This window comes from Triturus cristatus, chromosome 12 (genome assembly GCF_964204655.1).
Source record: "Triturus cristatus chromosome 12, aTriCri1.1, whole genome shotgun sequence".
In the NCBI taxonomy this organism is placed as follows: domain Eukaryota; kingdom Metazoa; phylum Chordata; class Amphibia; order Caudata; family Salamandridae; genus Triturus; species Triturus cristatus.
The window spans coordinates 607,986,159-608,009,940 of record NC_140595.1 but is presented as its reverse complement, the minus strand read 5'-3'; the positions used below and the strand labels follow the sequence as shown (position 1 = coordinate 608,009,940).

The 23,782-nt window shown below is 45.4% G+C and overlaps 1 protein-coding gene across 5 annotated transcripts in view; it reads right to left on the bottom strand.

The window, feature by feature from the left end:
- LOC146776373 (5-hydroxyisourate hydrolase-like) overlaps positions 1-23,782 on the bottom strand; it is a 341,771-nt gene that overhangs the window by 54,433 nt on the left and 263,556 nt on the right. For all 5 annotated transcript variants that reach the window (XM_085639327.1, XM_085639328.1, XM_085639330.1 and 2 more), the window contains 2 exons: positions 8,575-8,717; positions 2,574-2,709 (listed from right to left, as the gene is read on the bottom strand). In XM_085639327.1, coding sequence (XP_085495453.1) covers positions 2,574-2,709; positions 8,575-8,717 — 279 coding nt within the window. The remainder of the gene's footprint in view (positions 1-2,573; positions 2,710-8,574; positions 8,718-23,782) is intronic.

The following is a 23,782-nucleotide window of genomic DNA, read 5'->3' as shown; positions in this document are numbered from 1 at the left end:
GCTTTGACCTTCGGAACAATGGCCAAAGAGAGGGCAAAACTGAAGCAGAGGAAACACCTTATCTTAGGCCTCAGAGAAATGACACAGTGAGGATGGAACCAGATGGAGGCCCATTTTTTAACAAGTGGCAGAGGAGACTGCCTGCTTCAAAGGGCGGTAGCTCTCATTATTGAGGCAGGTACAGTGCCACTGGGGTCCAGGACTGTGAGGCGTCCACTGCATTACAGTTATGACTGTATTACTTTACAAAAGAGGCATGGAGGCTTATTATCCTAGCTAGCATTAGTTCTGAGGGCACCCTTGCTGTAAAGAGGCAGACAACATATGGGGGCTCATTTCAAGTCTGTTTCAAGATTGGAGTGATGGCCAGGTATAGTGGGGCATGAGCCTAAGATACAGAGGAGATAACTACTCAGTTACGTAGCTGTCATTAGTGCAACACTTGAAGTTGCACTAAGGAAGAGGAGTGCGAGGGGCTCAAATCACCCCAATTATGGGGAGAAATGTTTCTTGGTCAAATTTTGTTTTCTTTTGATGTATTTGCACTTTTCCATTTATTGTTGATTATGAGCCAAAAAGAGCACCCCTGAAAATGATCTCATAAGCCCCGCCTCTTCTGCTTCCCGAAGTCTTGCCATGAAGTTTTAGCAGGGGCCCGACATCAAAACATTTTGCTTAAGGGGGGGCTCAAAGCAGGATAGTTTGAAGACCACTGCTTTATGTACTGCTGACTTGGTTTATAGAAATGCTCATAGTAGTTCTTCTCATCCTCCTCCTGATATTTAACATTAAGCTCCGAGAGACAGTGGGCAACTCCAAATGGACTGTCCCCTACATCTAATAGATGGCTTTGCGGAAGAAGAAACACCTTGCTAGGTGAAGTGTGCTTTGGCTGCAAACTTTCTCGAGTTGGTTTATCTGTTGTCTGAGGCACCATTGATGATGTAGTTGTCAGGTCAGTTGTTAACTGAAATGTTGGCGGCTTACTTGTCGGTGTTCTTGCCATCAACAATGGTGTCTTTGCCGATGTCCGAGTCGTGGTGGTCGTAGTCACCGTTGGCTGCGACACTGTTGTATTCGAAATCTTTGCAGCCAACCCTGATTTTACTGTTGATGGCTCTGAGGGGGATTTTTTAGGACAGAAAGCCAGGTTAAAAGGAGTGGTAGGCTCAGACCTTGTGAGACTCCCACACAATCTCGGCAAAAAACGAAGTGGTGACCCACAATTTAAAAAAATATATATCAGTAGGGGCACCAGGGCCGTGTACATTAAGTTAGGGGAGGGAGGCGCATGGCACTGGGGACCCCCATCCCCTGGAGCTGAAATCTGGGAAAAGAGGAAGAGGGCTGCGCAGTCCCCCTCCCCGAGCCTTTGTAGGCCCCGGAGACCCTATCCCCCAGGACTGATCCTCACACACCCCAACCCCTGGAGTTTGCATAAGTACTCTGTCCCGTGAAGCTCACCTCTGGGACTGAGTAGTTTCATGTGATTTTAAATCTTCTACCAGACGGGAGCAAACATACCTTACCCAGCTGCAGCAGCACTGGCAAGGAAGGCGTGTTGCTTCTAGCCATCAGGAGATTTATACATGCTCCATGCTCCCACTGGCTGGGAGCAAACTTCTGTTTCCCTGCCTGTACTCCTGCAGGCAGAGAAACAGACACTGCTCTCACCCACAGGAAGCATGCAAAGAGAGTGGCTCAATCAAGGCAGGAGCAATGCTGGCTTCCAAACTATGCAGGGAGCCGACTGGGGCCGCCGCACCCTGTGGCTCTATACTGCGGCCCACAACTTGGTCTGTGGGTGCCCCGATCTGTTGTTCCAGAGGATGGGGTTCCTGGGGCTTAATAAGGCTCGGGAGGGGGGGCGTATACCCTCCTTTCCTTAGAATTCAACAATGGGGATGGGATCCCTGGGGCCTATTAAGGCTTGGGGGACACAAGGGGGTGGGGGCAACGTGGCACTACTCTCCTTAATAATAGAATTCGGCCATGAAGTATGCATACCTGGGGGCTAATAAGGGTTGCCTCCAAAACGCGCCTGTATTAACAGTTTGATTACACCTCTTTTCTGTGATTACTTAGAGATATGTGAATTCGATGTGTTTTGTAATGTTTAGTTTAGGGCTTAACTGAATATTAGCTGGCAAGGTTGGAGAAGACTAAAGTATTGTTTATTAATGAGGGATAATGTTGGAAAATGGCTTATTAGATCCTGTTACGGATGAATGTGAAGTACTATGTGCAAAAGATACTGCTGTTTCGTTCATTGCTTGGCTTCAGATGCTAGTTAATCCACGAAGCATCTTTGCCAGTTATATGGATTTGTACATGATGTAATGTGAGCTGTATTTTATTCAAAACTGTGTGTTTTGTTGTCGAGTCATTAGTGCATAATGGGAGACCTCAAGCCCAGAAGCATATGTACAGAGCTTTACAACACTGTAAATAAAGCTATTAACAGCACCACTGTGAAGCAAGAAAGCATGTTTTTTGTTCATCTCAGTGCGCTGGTACAACGTTATAACCGCATACAACTAACATACGTTTCCAAAAAATATTGACTGAAATACCTCCACATAGGGGTAGAAGCTGGTCTGCTCCAACTGTTTCCAAAATTCTCCTGTTTCAAATCGCAATTTGTAAGTGCCGGCAGTAAAGCGCTCAGGGCTCAGAATCCCCGGACAGCGGCCATCAGAATTGGTGAAACTAAAATGAAACGAAGAAACTTAGCAGTCATTTTTTTTTGTATATTGATGCTTCATCTTTGCAGCGACAAACGGAACACAAATTTCTAGTAGGGCAATAGGTCAATGTGCTCTCCTTGCACTGGAGCTGTTACCCATGATGCACAACTCTTGAATCATACAGTAACACAGACTTTACGGTCCATAACTGATGAGGCAAACTGCGAAATCGCCATGGTATCAATACATTTTTGACACACAAAAAATAATTATTACAACGAAGTGTTGCACCTTTCAAGCAAATGAAGGTAATCTAAGCCCTGTATCCTGATCTGTACAACATGTATTGATGATGGTTTAAAGAACTTTCTCCACCTTCAGGCCATTGGTATTTGTTGGAAATATTAATATTTACTGTTTGCAATGTCTTGCTAGCATCACTATGCTTAAACAAAATAAGTCTGTTTCAGACCACATTTGGAATGCAAAAACTTCAGTTCATTACCCAAAAAATGCTCATGCCAGTATACGAGGAAATAAGTGCTTAGAAATCTGAACCTAAAAACTCCACTACTCTTCAGTGCTAACTTATAGCAGGGATCTTCTACCTAATCTTCCCAGTATGGCCAGAAGAGCACTACAAACCAAAATCTGTTATGTTGTACAGGAAAGTCGATAAGCTTTTAGGTATAAGGTTTTATGGAAAAGCTGGCGGCTCATATTATAAAAGCATAATTTTTTAGGTCTCGCCTGACCCAGCGCATGCGCTGGTCTGACGAGACATTTAGGAGGTGGGTTTGGAAAGTGCTGCCCACATTTTTGTGCTGGCTACAAGCGTCAGTGCACGATGACGTGCACGCGCAGAGCTGCTCCCCGCATTTCCCCCTCCCTTCTCGCCCAGCCATCCTGCGCCAGCCTTCAGCACCATACCCCACCCCCCGCTGCTGCGCGCGCATCCCATCGCGATCACTTTCGCTTTCCGAGTGATCGCGATGACTTTCGCTTTTACGGCCGCGCGGCGTTACTATTAGTGCCGCGCGGCCAATGCTTGTTTAATAGCGTATTTATTTTCTGAACACTCCGGATAATATTTTATTTGACACACGCCAGCTCTTTTCCTAAAACAATGCATCTCCTTTCAGAGTACACAATCTTTATGTCTGCTGTATCCACGGTTCCCCCATGCAAAATCTAAATGTTTTAATTAAACAATAAAAAAAATTGGTGAAACTTGACTCTGCGCCTTGCTGTGTCGGTGTAATGTGTCCACTCCAGGGCTAATTTCTATTTATTGCTTCAAAACGTCCCTTTCAAGGCTCCGAGCAGAGTCTCCCTCCCGGGCTCTGCTGCGGGCTTGTAATGCCCGCGCCTGTACTGAGTGATGGCTCTTGGTACCGCCCTGTTGACATTCAGGTTAACTATTGCCCTGCTTGTGGGGTGGGGGTCTGTGCTACCCTCCCTTCCCCCGCTCCCCCTTTCTTTAAGTACATTTTTATGGTTTTCCACAGCATGCGCGGGCCTCAAAGGCATCAGAGCACTGTACAACAATTAGCATTTTATTTTTTTTACCCAAAACAGTTCATTGTTAAAGGGAGCAAGATCACAGTAATCGATATATATGCAGTGTTTCTTTACAGCAAAATGCATATAGCAGTCTTTTGGCCAACATACCTCCAGCAAAGAACTGTGCAGTGTGCACATTAGTGCACCGGCCAGGGCTGTTTCTTATGTATAGTCCTATGCTGTAAAGTGTGCCTGTAAGACACCCACAAGCAGGTGGGTTGGTAACCTGGACAGTATATGTGCGAGTGCACCGTGCAATAAATATCACATTTATTTCGGCAGTGGCGCGTCAGTGAGTCATGCAGCTCCTTCTTTACACCAAGAAGTGAAATGAGTGCAATATCGTGCTTCCCGCACGTGCTCATGTTTTTAAATAGATCTACGTCACTGTTAGGTTTGTGTGACCCATGGATATTTGGGGTCCTTGTTGTAGCGCTGCATTCCACAATGAGGTTGCTTCAGAGCACTGTGGGGTGCATGCTTACAGTGCAGGGTTACAGTCTTACGGCTATTGCCTACAGATGAACCATGAGATAAAACACAGTACAACGGTCTACGCTCAAACGTTCTTTGTATTAACTGTGGTATTGGGTCCCTCGCTCAGGGTCATTGTTTTTAAAGTAAATATAAGACGCACATTATTAAATGTTAAGGATCTTCCATTCTTTATGAAATTCTTTTATTCCATGTTGGTATATTTAATGTGATAGACCAATACATGGATGTGCATGACTTCACATGCCTTGGAATATGTAATGTTTTGGGGTATATTAAATATGACGTACTTAACAATTACAGTGCCTGACGTCATATACTTTAAAAGATTGTATTTAAGTTGTCCAGCTGTGGAAAAGCAAACGTTAATGGTCTGAGTCAAACATTTTATCATTCCTTTCAGATTTGTTGGAAGTGATGCATCTCCTTGGGCTGACTGTGACTAGGGTCCCTGGCTCTATATATGCCACTCGGCACTTGTTTTCTCCTGTCCCCTTTGCTGCGCCCGTGATTCTGTGCCTTTTTCTCGTTCTGTCCCCTTCGCTGCCCCCGTGATTCTGTGCCTTTCTCCTTCTGTCCCCTTCGCTGCCCCGTGACACAACCACACGCACAAGTACACACAACCACACACACAACCACACCCAACCACACAAAAACAACCACAAGCACACACAACCACAAGCACACACAACCACAACACACACAACCACACACACACACAACCGCACACACACACAACCGCACACACACAACCGCACACACACACAACCACAACCACACACACAACCACATACACACAACCACATACACACAACCACATACACACAACCACACCGTCAGTGCACACTTTCACCAGGCACAGACACCATCAGTCGTCAGTGCACGCTTTCACCAGGCACACACACCACCAGCCATCAGTGCACAATTTCTACAGGCACAAACACCACCAGCCGTCAGTGCACGCCTCCACCAGGCACACTCCACCGGACGTCAGTGCAAGCTTTCACCAGGCACACACACACCACCAGCCATCCGTGCATGCTTTCACCAGGCACACACACACCACCAGCCGTCAGTGCACGCTTTCACCAGGCACACACACCACCAGCGGTCAGTGCACGCTTCCACCAGGCACACACACCACCAGCCGGCAGTGCACACTTCCACCAGACACACACACCACCAGCCATCAGTGCACAATTTCTACAGACACACACACCACCAGCCATCAGTGCACACATTAATTGGTAACGCATCCACAATTAACTTTTATAGCAATCGCAATATGGCGCACTTTACTTTTACACATATTCATCTAAAGCGCAGCATGCCACCATTGCTACAAAAATAAATACACATTTTTTTAACCTACAATTTATAGACTTCTGTTGCAATTGGTGTTGCAATATTTAGCAATGCCAATAGCTCAAACTTAATTAATGCGAGACCTATTGCATTGCAAATGCTTGTATTTTTAGATAAACAAGCAAGGGGATATTTAAATCGTATTCGTTGATTTTTAAATATATTTATGTTTAAAATGTCCCTTGTAAAAATAAAAATAATAAGACCTGAACTCTTTTCCTTAGTCTTCTTATACTGTGTTACCGGTTCATGCATCTCCAGTGGTTTTGCTAGGGTGGGATCATTTGAACCGGCCTGTCAGTTACGAATGTGCACCTTGGACATCTGTGAAGCCAGTTCTACAGAGTCAAGTAGAGAAAGCGGAAACATTTTAGCCACTGATTAGGGAAGATGGAAAAGGTACTTGTAATCCTAGCTCTCCATCATGGGTATTCGCTCTAACAAGTGAACATGCCATTAGGAGTCTTAAGAAATACATTAGCCTGTCAGCAAACAGTCATAATAAAGTACTTCTGTCTTGAAAACCCACCTTAGCCATGAGTTTTTAAAAGAGAAAAATGCAAGGGAGGGTGCTACTATGGCTGTGCAAGAGTAAAAGAAAATGCCCTTTCCCTTTTAGAACTCTAGAAGCTGCCCTAGGAGCAGGCAGCCAGCCAAGCTGCTTTTGAAGATCAAAATGTGAGAGGATCTAACCACCTGATCCTGGTCCACAAGGAGGCAAGTTATATTTATATATTCTGAGTACAATAGCCCTGATGAATAACAAGGATTACAAGTACAGTACATTTTCCTTCTCTATCATAGGATTAAATTGCAAGATAAGCCAAGTCTTGGAACATGGAACCAAGGGCACTGATAGAACCACTACCCAAGCAGGTTACCCAGGGAACCCTGATTGCAACCAGGTTGCTCAATGAACTCTGTACCTGCTCTGAATTCACTCAGTAAAGCTTAAGAAACGTGTGGACGAATCTCCCATGGTGGCCACACAAACGTCTGCATTGGTGCATCCTTCCTCATTAGAGCAACAATAGCTGCATTTCATCTAGCTGAATAGGTCTAAATGAAAAAGTACTCTGGGACCTTGTAAAAATGCAATTTTTACCCACTAAACAATTGACTGTTTTTGGAAGTACAGCTGCCAAATTGTGAGAAATAGCCAGCGAACGTTCCCCAGATTTATTTCATATTACCACAGAGTGCAGCGGCAGTATAGATTGTTGCTGACCCGATGTAACTGCTGCCAGATTCAAACAACCATCAACATTACACCGATTAGAGCTACACGCAGACAGATCGGCTTGAGATACATACAACATGCACTTACTACACAGACACAACAAACAAAACGCAGATTGTGGCCTGTGAGAGGACCTCGGACATTACTATGACCTCACCTCTTCCCCACTCCTACCTGTGGACTATGCCCGGGGAGACCGTCCTCGAGAAATCCCACGGTCGGCCGACACCAGTACGGAGGCTGGCCCCGCCCCGTAACCCTCGGAGTCGAACAGGTCATGGCGCTGACAGGAGTGACCCGGAAGGGGGAGGGACTAAACCCGGATGTCCTTCTTTACTGCAGGAGAAAAGAAGGACCAACACAGCAGACGGGCGCACTTGTGCCGGAGAGAGACGGGAGACAGAGGAAGCAGCGAAGGCGGAGCAGGAATCGGAGGAAGAAAGAAGCGAAGCGGAGGACGAGGCGCAGCGGGACGAGGAACCGGAGCCGAGGAAGACCGAGCCGGAGCAGGGAGGAGTGAGCGCGACGCGGTGGAGTCGAGAAGCGGAGGAAGCAGAGGAGACCCCGGACGAAACGTGGTGCGAGGACTGGTGGACCCCACAGAAGGAGGCTGGAGAGAGGCCGCAACCAGGAAGTGTTGCGGCGGGGCCGGTGAGTGGCTAAAACACGGGGAAACGGGAACGGGAAGCGGGTGGTAGAGGAAGGTACAGGGGAGGAGGGTGGTTATGGGATCACAGGGTGGTGCTTTATTGTGGTGGTGGTACGGTGCTGCAGTACAGAACGTCTCTCTTTCCCCCTTCATCCCCTTTCCGAAGGCATACACCCAGAGTGCCCACAACGTGTTTGGTGACCGGGTCTTTCACCTCCCTGCCCCAGCCTAAACCCTAGGTGCAGTGTCCTAAAACCTCCATCCCCTCCCCCCAAAAGCCACTGGTGCGGTGACGGATCTTTCCTTTACTTGTAGTCCAGATCGGTCAAACTCCCTGACGGCCTCTCGTTTCTCTCTCTATCCCTCTCATGAGCCTCCCTGGGGAACCCATCTCGACCATCCCAGAGGCAGCAACCGGAGGAGGAGACCGCCCAGAAGAGGAAGAAGAAGAAGAGATCGTGAGACCACGTCAAGAGCCCCTGAAATCCGATCCAACAACCATATCTACTGCCATACCAATAAAATCCTATCCACTGGCTCATTACATTCAGCACAAGAAACAATTTACTACATACCTGGTAGTAAGTTCAACCCATCTCTGCGTTGGGTTATCCAACAGGGACAGCTGCAATCGAAGACCTTTTGCAGGAGTGCCTGATGCAGTGTTCAGTACGTGGGTGGTCAGGGGGCTGTCAGATGAAGCAGACATAGTTTTACACTGCAGAGCAAAAACAGAGAAGCAACTGAGGTTGTCTTCAAACCGGGGGCACAAAATAAAAGGAATAACTTTAAAATCATTGATCCAATAAACACAAACAGTGTGTGTGCTTCGAGCCTGAATACACAAAATAACTTTTGGTCTCTACTATATTTCATTAATGTCTTATACACCCCTAGCAATGTATCTCAACATTCATCTAACTCGGTCTGCTTTTCCAATCTCCACAATATTTACAGTGAAAGACTGCGTTAAGTCAAATTAAACACCCCAGATTTAACTTCCTTGTATATACTCATGAAATAATGGATTGAACCTGGCTGGGCCTAGCCAGTCATTCTACTTTGTGAAGAGAACTCCGTACACAGCTTAGGCAATAGTATTGTTTGTCAGCATTCCCCTTGATATCGCACTGGTTGCAGAGTCATACATTTCTTCCAGTTCTTATAGATATTCATATATTTCGATCTGGTGAAGTGAAGAAACATTGAAGATCATGAGGCTAAATCAATAATCCAACAACCACATGGAGCTCATACTAGATAGAATAACCTGATAACATGCTTTACGAAATGTTGTTGTCAACTGTAATTCAACTAGCCAGCAATATGAGACAAATTGTCTAGCCAGTATCAAAGGCCTTGTTAACAAGCATTTGCAGTGCAATAGGTCAAGCATTTGCAAGATTTTGAGCTATTGGCATTGTAAATGACAATGCATTTTATTTATGTGTTTAAAAAAACCTGCTATAATAAAAGGCATTGTCATTTGCAATACCAATAGATCAAAGTTTCGAAAATGTGAGACCAACTGCATTGGAAATGCTTGTTGTGCAGTTCTTATCCCTTGCTCCCCTTTTTTTAATTTATCAAAAATCTGTGAAATTACATATTGCTGTGGTCACTATATGCCCCACGCCCGTTTACACACCCTAATCTGCGACAGAGCCCTGTGACTCCGTAAGCAGGAATATTTACTTGTTTTTTTCATTTTTATGGTACTTTTATCCTAAACATGAAACAGAGCAGAACAAAACAGAAACTACATGATGTCAGACCAAGCAGAGTGAAGAACTAAAACTGGAAGAAGCATAAGTTATATGCTCTCTGAAGCATACTAAGATGGAAGAAAGATGAATGTTGAGAAGGCATTGATTCCAGAGGAGAGTGGCAAGCACATTGAAGAAGCAGAACCAAGATGAGGCACAGGAGGAAAGAGTACAACAGGGCGAGAGGGACAGGTTGGCTAGCTCGGGGGATGACTGAAAGATGCATCTTTTAAATCAGCATATTTGAAAAGAGCTGCAGATATACTGGAGGTTGTATGTATATGGTATTTGCATAAAACAAACCTAGCCGAAAGGTTGAAGCGAGTATAACAGAAGACAAGGCAGAGGATATTCAGGGTATTAAAGCGAGTGTGATAAAAATGTGGGGTCAATAGAAAGGAAAGCACAGAGTGCTTAGGTTCAGAAGTTTGAATCAACAGGAAAAGGGGAGGGTGGAAATGTGAGCAGAGAAAAAACTACAGTAGAGTGAGGCAAGAAGATAGATAAAGGGACAGAGGAAGGAGGGGGGTCAACAGGAGATGGGAAATGAATAATTTCAGGAATGGTTTGTGCTGAACTGAAGTAGAGAAGCTGCAAGCATGGTGTAGTGTGAAATATGGATCTCGCACAACAACAAGAGAATAAGACATGTTAGGAAAAACTGAGTCTACCAGGGTTTTGGATTGGGAAACTGGGCAAGAAATGGCAAAATAACTAGATGGATCACAGAGGTGTCCAGAATGGCTCCAGGATGGTTGGAACTATGCCACATTCTCAAGATATGCACATAGGAAGGTACATGTACATACGTTCACTCAAACAGAATTAATTCACCGTGTGTTGTAATCCTAAAGATATGGAATGTATTGGGAGGTCCTGGGACCTTTATTGGAAGCCCTTTTCGAAATAAAAGTTAATGCTGTTTTTAATAAGGGGGGGAACACATCTCAAGAAAGAGAATGTTGGACAATGCCAGCTTCCAACCGGGAGCACTAAATCATATTTCTTAGAACAATAAAGTTCATGTACCAACTCATTTTCGCTTGCACAACCTTTGGGAGCGTGGACTCGCCAGGTAATAAGTCACTCATCGTGTTGGTGATCGCACAGTTTTTTCGGGGGAAGCTGTGAGCAAAATAACACTTTAGGCAATTTATCAAACAGGCAAGTACTGTAAGTGAAGTCACAGTTGCAGCCCTACTTCACAATTTGTGACCTAGAAGATAGAAGACAGCATACGTCACAAGAAATGTTATCATAAGCGTATTTGGGTAACCAACCCAAATTTCCCAGACAAAAAAAATTAAAATACTAAGCCCACGTTGGGTCTACAAGATGGCTGTAGCGGCTTTTCACTCACACACCACAAAGAAAACAAAACCTGGCATCATTTCCCTTTTTAAAAATCAAAGTAATCAAATATCAGTCATTAATCTAGTTGAACATGCAGAGCAGAACAGTCGTTCTTTGAGCATCTTTACCATAAGCTAAAAGAGAAAGCAGTCAGATATTTATCTGATAATGTATACAAGTGGTTCACATTCCCATTGGAATCAATGCGCTGCAGAGACATTTGACACCTTACATGCATAGAGGCGCCATCAGTATAATGAAGGTGACCCGTGGCCAAGCCCGGACACTTTTTCCAGCAAAGATGAAAGCCGTATGTGAGACTGCATCCAGGCCCGCCATTCCTTCCAGCACGCCCCAACCTCATGTCAATAGTCTTTAGGACCCAGTTACTGATCCGCCGAGGGCTCCATGCATTATAGTGGAAAGCAGATGAGAAAAGAGGTTCAGTGGGGTGCAATGGTATATAAACCTGGGGAGCTATTAATATTTGTGCTGATCGAAGTACTAGGGGTCCTTTCAGAGAGAGCGACCTGCTATTGGGGAATGAATCAGACCTCTAGTGCTTTGAAGCACCTTCTCTTGCCCATGCCCAGGGCCAGCCATAAACCACAACAAACAGATACAGTGAATGCAGTCCCAAAAAACAAGCAGTTAAAATACTGCACCTAGGGAGAGAGTGTACAGAGTTGTGCCCAGCCAGTGTCGTATACACAACCGCAAGTGTGTTCCCAGAGGTGTGGAATTTAATAAAATATCTACTTGTCCATGGGACAGGTTGCTTCATAAATCTACTTGTCCTGTAACAAAATCCACTTGTTCCTCTGAGGTCATGTAGTGTGGCAACAAATTATGGCTGCAATCTCATTATATAAGAGGTCTAATATAGCCTCTCTAATTATGCCAGGGCTCATATCAAATTAGTGTTTGAATACTTGCAATCCCCTTATGTTGCCACGTTTCCGCAGAGCTACATACTGGGGTTGAAGGTAGTGGTAAGCAAAAGTTTCAGGTTTGGAATGCCCTTTTGAGTCTGTGAAACCCTACTAAATTGCATATTTAAAGCATTTTCAACAACTCTTCTCTAATCTTTTCCCATACTGAGAAAGGTTGGAAATGTACTCCTGACAATGGCAGACGTAAAGTTTCTTCCAGTTGGGAAAAAAGTGGTTGGAGGGAAAGTGAACTTGAAAACACTCACTACACATGCAGATTTGCTCATGCTAAAATGCAGTTCATAAATATTTTCTAAGAGTACTATTTCTGGCCCTACTTCTGTAAATTCATAGGAATTCACAAACGCTGTATAGCTGCACTTAATGCTAGGACATACACCATGGGTATACTTTTGAGACTTGCTTTAATAACTGGGCCCTTAATTTGGTCTGGCGTTGACCATGGCCTTTTGCTTTTATTACAATTTTGTCTTTCTCTCTCGGCTGGCTTCACTGTAAGTGACAGCATTCTGCTCTTTCACAAGGAGCATATCAGCACACAAAGTAGTTTTGTTTACTACCAGTAACTACTGTGGCAGTGTGTGTTTTTTGAGACCAAAAACAAGTTTTGCTTTTGCTAATGTTTGTTATAATGGTGAGGGCCCAGCAGCTCCCATACCAATAAGGTTTTACAAAACCCATGCCAAAACAATTCACGCCTTGACAAAACTAAAAATCTGACCACAAATTTCAGACCTACTGGCTTTGCCAATGCTGGTTTCTTTTAGTTTACCATAATCTTATTGAAACTGGTTACACTGATTTTCAATGATGAATATTTTTGGAAAATACTAGCATGCATCAACACAAGTTATTAAATGATGCTGCAAAGAAATGGTACCTGAAATGTTCCTACTTTCATTTTTTTATGAACATTCTATTTTGAAAGCAAAGAATCCTCAATCTTGCTTTCAAGCTTCTGCAAATATTTGCATTAAATCAGAGAACATTTTGGGGGCATTATACATAGCCTCATATTGCTAATCTTTGAACATGTGTGTACACATTTTATACTGGAACCACTGTCAATAGTGCACTCAGTGCTTACAACATTTACTTAGAGTGCTCGCCCTAATAATTAAGGCTTTCGAATAATGAACCATAAATACAATTTGAACAGCATTAACATATGGACAAAAATATTACCTCAACTGCAGACAGTGCCCTTCCCTGATCCATAATGTGGTAATACAAACTTGCAGCCAACGGGTTTGTGCTGCAGGGGGTTGGGCCTACTTGTCGCAAGGACAAAATACACATGAAAATTGTTGCACTTGACCCCAAACAATATGTCCTGGGCGTCGGGCTATAGGAATTCCACATCCCTGGTTCTCTTATTGGTCTCCAGTTACTTTCCGTGTTCGGCATTTTCACCACTTAGAGATGTGAGACTGAACTCTGTAAAGTAAAACGGTAAACATGAGATGCAAAGGCATTCGCCTGTCACAGGTACAGGCTGTTCGCAGAGTCAGCTGCCCGGGGCCGAGTTGCTGTTTTTGTTGGCAGCAGAGGAAAGTTCCATTTGCAGTATATAACAAAAGACAAAGATCTGGTCGCCAAAACATCATTAGAACAAGCTGGAAAGCCGAAAGGAAAATGCAGAGAGAATACCGTAAACAACAGATGCCGTGCGCATGCACATCATCGCGCGTGTCTGCCGCTTGTTTATATATGCATCGCGCTTTAACCTTAAGTGAATGCGTGATGCAAAAATAAACACGCCGGTCTTGAAGAGATGCCGTGTGTGAGCTAAATCTCCAGTCCGGGTGGGCCGTGCCAAAGGGCGACAGGGCAGACACAAACCCCTCTTCCAAAGAAGCAGGACACAAAACCAACGACTATAGATCTCGCCGAGGCGAAGCAACGCATGCGAGACCTAAAAAGGAACGAAAGACATCCATCCTTCTGGCAGGCCCACATTCCCCAGTGCCAGCAAAACAGTGACTTCACTCAAAAATGTAATTAAGATGAAAACCCAAATAAGAATACCTTGAATTGGTAGCCCCTGCTACAGTGTCATGCTCTGGATCAGACACCACAGTATCAATGAAATGAACTGCCTAAACTTAAATACCACATGCATGAGAGGAGTGCATTAAACTGCATACCACCCATAAAATAAAATCGCAATGCTACCACATACTACCATATGTCCGCGCTCGTTGTTCATATGTCTTACAACCAGGGCCAGCCCTAAATCGGATTGACGGGGACAGCACCCTGAGTGGAAATTTAATTTGGTGTTTTTTGTGGGGGAGGGGGCCATTGCGGTGTGACGGCAGGAGGTTTAAGGAAGCTGGGAGGGCAGGGGGTTGATGGGGTGCTAACAATAGGCTCAGGTACATTAAGAGCTGATTACAAAGTCTTTAACGGGACCCGATTGAGACCAAGTGGGATGGACCAGTTTGCATGACATTAAGTCAGGCAGCTCCCTGCTGCACCCCTCATAATATTAGTGCCCTGGGTCTGGGCTCAGCTCGCCCATGTCCAAGGCCGGCTCTGCTTAAAACAAAACATTACAAAACAGTACTATCAACACTGCCCTGCTTTTATACAAATGTTCTCCCAGAATGAACTAGACAGCCTTACGCGCTTTCTAATTGCCCAACTTTACAGACAAAAAGAACAATCCATTTGGGTGTATATTTATTGGAGTCTGAGTTTGTTAGACCGATGTGGGAACAGACACTATCAGATGTTGCAAATGTCTTACATTTCTATTTTATTGTAAGCAATACCTTCAAGTTCCACTCAAGTCCAAAGAATGCAGAGCTTGCTCCTCTGCCGGGGTTGACCAGTTTGGAAAGAATGTCAGTGAACTGAAAGGATCATTTAGGTGAAATTCTGAGACCACTGTTAGCAGTAAAGTAGGGTGTGTTCTTAGCACCCCTTGGTCTCTATTAAATGCTGTAAATACCCAATCAGTTGATTATGCATGTATCTTGCTTAAACTCCTCTTAGATATTATTTTTATCAGGAATGCCACGTTTCAGGCCAAGAACCTAAGATCACATTTGTTCACTAGCTCAGGATATGCATCAATCAACCCATATTAAATTCACTTTAAGGTGGACGCATCTTGTAAGGTGGACATTTCTTTTTTAGATCCTCCGAGAAATGTTTATGATTGGATTGTTTAATATATTTAAGAAGGAGAATTTTAGGATTTTGACACTGGTTAACTATGACAGGAAAGCTTCCTCACCAGTAACTATTGCAGCCATGTTAGGTACACCTAACGTAAAGGGTCTTCCATTTGATAGCATAGAAGAACTTTGTTGAGAGTTTAACTTTCCTCGGAATCTGCCTGTAGTGAGAGGAGATTAAGATCACTGTATTGAAGCTACAAGGATCACTGTAAACCCCAAACACAATTTTTTTTAACGTCTTCAGATTCAGCAGAGTAGAAGGAAAAGCATATAAAAATGTCTTGCACCCACCACCTAACATTATAATAAATGTACTCTTGATATACATTTATGCAGGCATGGTCACGCAATACATGTAATATCAAGCGCAAATGGTGTTTGAACAGGATTTTAGATTTTAAGTCCAGCAAAAATTTGATTCGGAGCAGGGATTGCTGCACATGCACATTTCTCCAGGTGTAACCTGGAAGAATTTGCGTGGAAAACATCGAAAATGGAGAACATGCATCTTTCAACTTATACACAGTCTTTGGAAAAAGGAAATTCCTCAACGAATTTCAATAGTGTCATCCTAATAAGAAACCTACAACACTCTCGGAAACTGTCGATTCTCTATTCACTTCAATAGGATCACCCTCTTAAAAATCTGACTTCACTCACAATGTACAATTAACAGGTTGGGAGGTATGCACATATCATACCCTCATTCTGTCATGCAATAATTGTAATAGCCCAGTCAAATTGCATGTTTGTTAGATGATACGCTGACAGAACGAATATGCTACTTACCAGTATGCATCTGTTCTTGGCATGTAGGGCTGCTGACATTCATATCTGTGCATAGATCGCCGCCTAGTGTTGGGTCCGGATGATTGCACATTGTTGTCCTGGAAGAGTCTTCGAAGTATCACGAGATAGGTGGCTCCTCCCCTGGACTACAGTGCGCATGGGCATCCTCTCCATCCTCAGATTGTTTTTCGCCATTGTGGCAGTGATGGAGTAGATACAGTAAGTGATGACCATGCTATACAGAAATTCTGAGTGCTGCAGCCGCGGAGGAAGGTGGGCGATATGAATGTCAGCAGCCCTACATGCCAAGAACAGATGCAAATTGGTAAGTAGCATATTCGGTTCGAGGCATGTGGGCTGCTGAATTCATATCTGTGCATAGATAATATAGCAGTCCCTCCATTAGCGGTGGCTGCCCGTGTCAGCTGCAGCAGTCTGAAAAAGGGTCTTGAGAACAGCCTGTCCTACAGCTGCCTGCTGTTTTGAATGTACATCTACACAGTAGTGTTTAGTAAATGTATGTATAGTGGACCATGTGGCTGCTCTACATATTTCCTCTAAAGGAATGTTACCTAGGAAAGCCATGGACGCCCCTAACTTTCGTGTTGAGTGGGCTCTTGGGGGAATCGTTAATGTGCGTTTCGCCTTCTCATAGCAAATTTGAATACATTTAACGATCCATCTGGCTATTCCTGCTTTGGAAATGGCGTTGCCCTTGTGTTGTGGAGAGAAGGCAACGAATAGTTGTTTTGTTTTCCTAAAATCCTTTGTCCTGTCTATATAGTACATGAGGGCCCTCTTTACATCCAGTGTATGGAGCATTCTCTCTGCGACATTTTCTGGATTTGGAAAGAAAACAGGCAGTTCAATAGTCTGATTGATGTGGAACTGCGATACCACTTTAGGCATGAATGTGGGGTTGGTACATAGTACAACTCTATTTGCGTGAACCTGTATGAATGGCTCCTGAATGGTTAGTGCCTGGAGTTCACTAACTCTTCTCAACTAAGTGATTGCCACTAAGAAGACTACTTTCCAGGTGAGGAATTGAATCTCACATGAATGTAGAGGTTCAAAAGGTGGACCCATTAATCTGGTGAGGACCACATTCAGGTTCCACACCGGTGCTGGTGGGTGTGTCGGAGGAATCACTCTTTTGAGTCCCTCTAAGAAGGCTTTGATGGCAGGCACTCTGAATAAAGAGAGGTGCTGCCTGTTCTGGAGATAGGTTGCTATTGCGGTTAGGTGTATACGGATGGAGCTGTGTGCCAGATTACATCGGTATAAGTGTAACAGGTAACAGATGATGTTCTGAATGGATGCATCCAGTGGGCTAATGTCATTGTTTTTACAGTAAATGACAAACCTTTTCCATTTAGCCGCATAGCAAGCTCTGGTCGTGGGTCTCCTGGCCTCCTTGATGATATTCATGCATTCTGGAGGCAGGTTCAGGTAGCCAAACTCTAAGACTTCAGGAGCCAGATCGCCAGGTTCAGCTGTTCCGGATCTGGGTGCTGAATTTCACCATGGTTCTGTGTTAAAAGTTTGGGCGTTAGCCGTAGTCTTTGATGCGGTACCACGGAAAGTTCTAGAAACGTGGTGTACCATGGCTGGCGTGCCCACGTTGGAGCAACCAGGATGAGTGTAATCGAATGTTGCCTTAGTTTGCGTGCCACTAGCGGTATTAACGGCGCTGGGGGAAAAGCGTACGCAAATCTGCCTGACCAGTTCATCCATATCGCATTGCCCTGCGATTGTGGATGTGGGAACCTGGCGGCAAAGCTTTGGCATTTTGCGTTCTCCCTTGTGGCGAATAGGTCTATCTCTGGATGACCCCACTGCTGGAAGTACGGTTGGAGTACTGACGGATGTAGCTCCCACTCGTGCATTTGGTGGCTGTGTCTGCTGAGCAGATCCACCATCTGGTTGTCCTTGCCCGGGAGGTGTTCCGCCATGAGGAATATGTTCCTCTGAATGGCCCGCTTCCACATGCTCTGAGCCAGATGAGACAACTGTGGAGAGTGTGTTCCTCCCTGCTTCTGTATGTAGTACATGGCAGTCATGTTGTCCGTGCGGATCAACACGACTTTGTTGCACAAGTGTAATTTGAATGCCTTCATTGCCAGGAAGATTGCCATCAGTTCCAGAAGGTTGATGTGCATCTTCTTTTGCTGTGTTGTCCATAGTCCCTGCACTGTGTAATTGAGTACATGAGCTCCCCATCCCTGGAGAGACGCGTCCGCTGTCAGTATTATTTGTGGAACAGGCTCTTGGAACGGTCGGCCCTTGCAAAGGTTTTGTGGATTCCACCAATGCAGAGAGTTGTATGCCCGACCGGTCACCAACACTAGGTCTGTTAACTGTCCTTGAGTCTGATTCCATTGACGTGCCAAGCACTCCTGAAGCGGGCTCATATGTAGTCTCGCGTGCGGGACTATGAAGATGCAGGAAGCCATCATGCCTATCAACTGCATGAACACTCGCGCTGGAAGGGAGTGTTGAAGTTTGAACTTTTTTATCAGCAGTTGCATGCTGTTGATCCTTACCAAGTTTGGCTGAGCTTTGGCTGCCAGAGTGTCTATGGTCGCGCCCAGGTACTGCCGTACGTGGGCGGGTTGAAGGTGTGACTTTGGATAATTTAGTGAGAATCCCAGACTGTGAAGAAGGTGAATGGTGTGGGAGACGTGGCTGGCACACTACTGGGCTGACTTTGCCTGAACAAGCCAGTCGTCCAGGTAAGGGAAGACGTGAATGTGCTGTCTTCTTAAGTGCGCAGCCACTGTCGCTAGGCATTTGGTAAAGACTCTGGGCGCCGTCGTTACTCCGAAAGGGAGTACTTTGAACTGATAATGCTGATCCTGAAGAGTGAACCTGAGATAATTTTTGTGTGATGGGTGTATGGGTTTGTGGAAATACGCATCCTTCAAATCCAGTGTTGCTAGGAAGTCTCCCTGACTGAGTAACGGTAGAACCTGCTGGAGGGTGAGCATATGAAAATGCTCTGACAGAATGTATTGGTTGAGAGGTCGCAGGTCCAGTATAGGTCTGAGAGACCCGTCCTTTTTTGGGATCAAGAAGTACAGAGAGTACACCCCTGACCCTTGTTGGTTTACGGGCACGATTTCTATGGCGCCTTTCTGCAGCATACTTAGTACTTCCTGCTGCAATAATGCCAAGTGCTCTTCGGACATAGGACGGTGTCTTGGCGGTATGTCGGGTGGATTGGATGTTAATTCTAGACAATAACCCGACTGGACAATTTCTCTGACCCACCTGTCTGTGGTGATGGATCTCCAGACTGGCAGGAACTGTTGGAGTCTGCCCCCGACCGGTGTTATGTGGTCGGGGGACAGTGACAAGACGTCACTCTTTGTTATTGGCGGAGGACCTGGTGTTGTTGTGTCCTCGTCCTCTGCCTTTAGTGCTAGATCCACGATATCCACCCCTATTGTTTTTATTATAGGTACTCTGGGTACCTCCTTTATTGTACTGCTGCTGGGACCCCTGACCTCTAGCTGCTCCTCTATTCCCGGGGCGACGAAAGGAGCCACTCCGAAACTGCTGCGACTGTAGAGCCCCCATAGATTTCGCAGTTTCAGTGTCCTTTTTAATCTTTTCCAGTGTAGCGTCAACCTCGGGGCCAAATAAAAAGTCTGGGTTGACTGGTTGATTCAAGATATTATTTTGAATCTCAGGTTTGACACCTGATATTCTCAGCCATGCGTGCCTCCTCAACATCACACTAGTGTTGATTGCCCTTGCTGCAGTGTCAGCTGCATCTAGTGCGCATTTGATGGACGCATTTGTAATGAGTTGCCCCTCTCTGATGAGGAGCTCTGCTCCATCTTTGTATTCATCTGGTAGGTGTTCTAGCAGTGTTTCTAGGGTATCGTAGTGTGACCTGTCATATCTGGCCAGGAGTGCCTGAGTGTTGGCAATGCGCCAGATGTTTGCTGCTTGTGCCGCTATCCTTTTCCCTGATGTTTCTAACACTTTGGACTCCTTGTCCGGAGGAGGAGCATCCCCGGTAGTTTGTGAGTTAGCTCTCTTGCGAGCATTGGAAACTACCATGGAGTCCAACGGCAATTGACCCTTAATGTACATGGGGTCTCCTGGTGCAGGCTTGTATTTCTTCTCTATTCTCGGGTTCAATACCCGTGCCCTGGTTGTCTCCTTAAAGATGTCCTTAGCATGTTTAATCACCCCTTTTAACATTGGTAGAGTCTTGACCGTTCTTTCTGATGTGGAGAACGTGTCGACCAAGAAATCCTCCTCCACAGAGTCAGAATGAAGTTCCACTCCGTGATTGGCAGCCGCTCTTTCAATGAGCGCGTTAAAAGCAGCAGTATCTTCAGTGGGAGAGGTTTTGACATTATAGAGATGAGTGTCAGGAGCATCTTGCGGGTCTCCTGGGTCATTAGGGTCTCCCCATGCCTGATCCTGGTTATGCTGTTGGTCATCAGGGTCAGTATCCACAGGATAAGTGGTATCTTCAGTATAGCCCTCTCCTGCATCCGCCTCCGAGTGTGTGGGAGAAAAGGATGGTGGGTCCTGATCATATGTGTGGTAATGTTCTAACAGCACTGGTGTCGAACCTGAAGCCAGTTTCCGTTTGAGTGGAATTTTGTAAGAGTCCAAAGGCTTTTCTGTTACAATTCTCCGCTTGCGGAACAACAGTCTACCAGTGTCGATGTCGATAAACTGTTCCGGAGAGTCTTCGACATCGGTTCTGTCCGTAGACACTGTTCGTGGTATGTCGATACTTTTTCGAAGTTCGAACATGCCCTCGGTGGTGGCAATCCAAACTTGATCGGTGCCGGCGCCGAGTGAGTCTTGGCGGCCTTGTTCGGTATGGGACCCGTTTCCGGTTGGAGAGTGACCCGGTCCCTGATGCGCTTCAGGGACTCCGACACCTGTAGTAACGTGAATGCCGATGGTGCGTTTGATCCGACAGGCTCTTTGGAAGCAGGCCTCGACGCGGTCTCCGGTGTCCTGCCAGTCTTCGGGCTTCGGTCCGAAGTTTGGGATCGACGCTCTGCCGATCCTGAATTTTGGCAGTCTCAGCACTCCTCGGTGTCGACGTAGTCGGACCGACCGCCTTGACCTTGGTCGGTGGTGCTCCAACCTTCGGTGCCATAGGCCTCTGCGTCTTCTCGGGACCGAGGGCCTTCTTCTGTTTCTCGGTGCCGAGGTCCTTTTTTGGTTTCTCGGTACCGAAGTCCGTCTTCGTTTGTTCGGTTCCGATGTCCTTCTTTTGTGTCGACGGAGCGGAAGGTTTCGACGCCTTCGATCCGACCTGAACCAGTTGCACTTTCGGTTTTGATTTGACCGGTGCAGGTTTCGGTTTCGATTTCACGGAATCGACTCCAGTCTTTTTTGATAATTCTGGCTCTCTTGAAATGTACGAAGCCGGGCCTTCAGGCAGGGCCGTAGAACGATCCGACCGATCTTGGGTAAGGCCCGCAGGCGATCCCTCGACCTGAGCCTTATCAAGACTATCTGTCACGGCCTCCGCCTCTACGGGTTGGCCCAGCTCCTCGCTTGAGCTATCTTCCTCGGCCCCAAGGGCCTCATAGTCGTCTCCTACCTCGTCGACGACGTCTTCGTACTCGAGGATCTCCTCATCATCGTCGTCGTATTGGGATTCCTGCTCCGAAGCAGGGCCCGAGTCTACCTCTTCGACGCTCTCGACTTCTTCATCCTCGGTGCCGAATATGTTAACCGGGGTAGGCGCCGATTGTTTGGCCTCCAATCTAGCCGCTCGTCTACTCCGAAGGGTCTTCTTTGACCGGAACCGGGCGCAGGCCATACACCTGGACTCATCATGATCCGGTGATAAACATTTGTTGCACACCGGATGGACATCGATGTGTGGATATTTTGCGTGACATAGAGGACATCTCTTGAAGGGAGTCCTCGATTCCATCTTCGAACGTCGATCGCTGGTCGGACCGAGACTCAGTCCGAGAAGGGTGAATAAGTTTAAGGAACAAGTCTAAGAAGGTACCGATACCGAACGCAAACAATACCGTCGATACCTAAAGGCTGTCGGCCTTAAATAAAGTTTCCTAACTTGAGCTAAGATAAGCACATCCGAACCCAATGGCGGAAAAAAAAACAATCTGAGGATGGAGAGGATGCCCATGCGCACTGTAGTCCAGGGGAGGAGCCACCTATCTCGTGATACTTCGAAGACTCTTCCAGGACAACAATGTGCAATCATCCGGACCCAACACTAGGCGGCGATCTATGCACAGATATGAATTCAGCAGCCCACATGCCTCGAACTTTCCCCTTGGTGGTATTGCCAGGATATTACTTGACCCAACTCAGAAGGAGTGCGTTTTTACTCAATGGAGGAGCAGTCATGGAGTGACACATGTGGCTGTGTTAATGCAGAAATAAAAATCAGTATGATTAATCGGAATGGTTCTAGAGCATTGATACTCAAAGTACGGCCCTGGGGACACATGCGGACCTCCTGACCTTTACATGCAGCTCCCTGATCCACTGAAGCACTCGACTCAACACTAAACCTTAAAAAATGTAAAATAAACAGGCTAGTATATATTTATAGGTTAACTGATCATAAAGCAACAAAGTAACTAGGGAATCTTGAACTTTAGGAACACCTTTAAGGCATCTTGCAGAAAAAATGTAAAAATATGATAGTCTCTTCAAAACTGTATTTCATTGACATGCAGAACCGTTTCACTTTAGTACATCAGATTATATCAGTGCATTGAGAATTTTTTTTTAAAGTGATAGTTTTCAAACATGAATTTAGAAACTTTAATCCCACCCTGACAACAATGGCAATAGTGAAATAATAGGCAAGTCAGTTGTTTTGTTCACTCTTTGGGTGGCCTGGGTTATTATTACACATGAACAACATTATACTTTATTAAATCATACACAGGAAAAGGTTTTGTACAGCACACATCCTGAAGTCATGCAATTCAAGGTCCTCATATATGAGAATGAAAAAAAAGGAGGAAAAGTGAAATAAAACAATTGCCCCAGATCACACAATTTGGTAAAGTGGGAAAGCTTTGATTATGGACAGGTGGTTTGGTTTGTCATTGTACAACTCAGACAATAGATGTTTAGGTTTAATTTCCCCTACACCCACCATACGGCCAAACCCCTCCCACTCGACCGCCACTGCTGGCATAAGTGCGGCCCTCAGTCACATCACAGACAAAACTGTTTGGCCCCTGGGAAAATGTTTGTGAGAACCCATGTTCTCTAGAGGGTGGGTCAGGGCCTCCCAAGTTAGGCCTTGGCCCAACCAAGGCCCATTCAAAAGCAGTGAATCATCTGTTCTTTTTCTAAATGAAAAATATCACACAGGCCTGCAATCAAAATACAGTGCAACTTTCATTCTGTAATGCCATAGGATTGAAGTACTTTAAGTGCCTGGGGACAGTGGTGAGATCATGGGGAATAGCTGCTATTATTGCGCATGGATAAACGGAAGGGTACCTGAGACACCCCCACTATATGGAGACCGCAAGATCCTATCACACACTAATTAAGAGATTAACATTTTTTTATGGCAGAACCAGTGTAAAGGAATTTGCCATTGTGAGGAAGGTAAGTGAAATAGGCATACAATAAGGATATCTTAGTAGTGGTTTGGTGTATTTTCTTTCTGCCGTGACGTTATCCATAACTTATGGCCATGGCCACTCGACTGAATTATGCGGCAAAAAAAGCTAAATTACTCAGTGT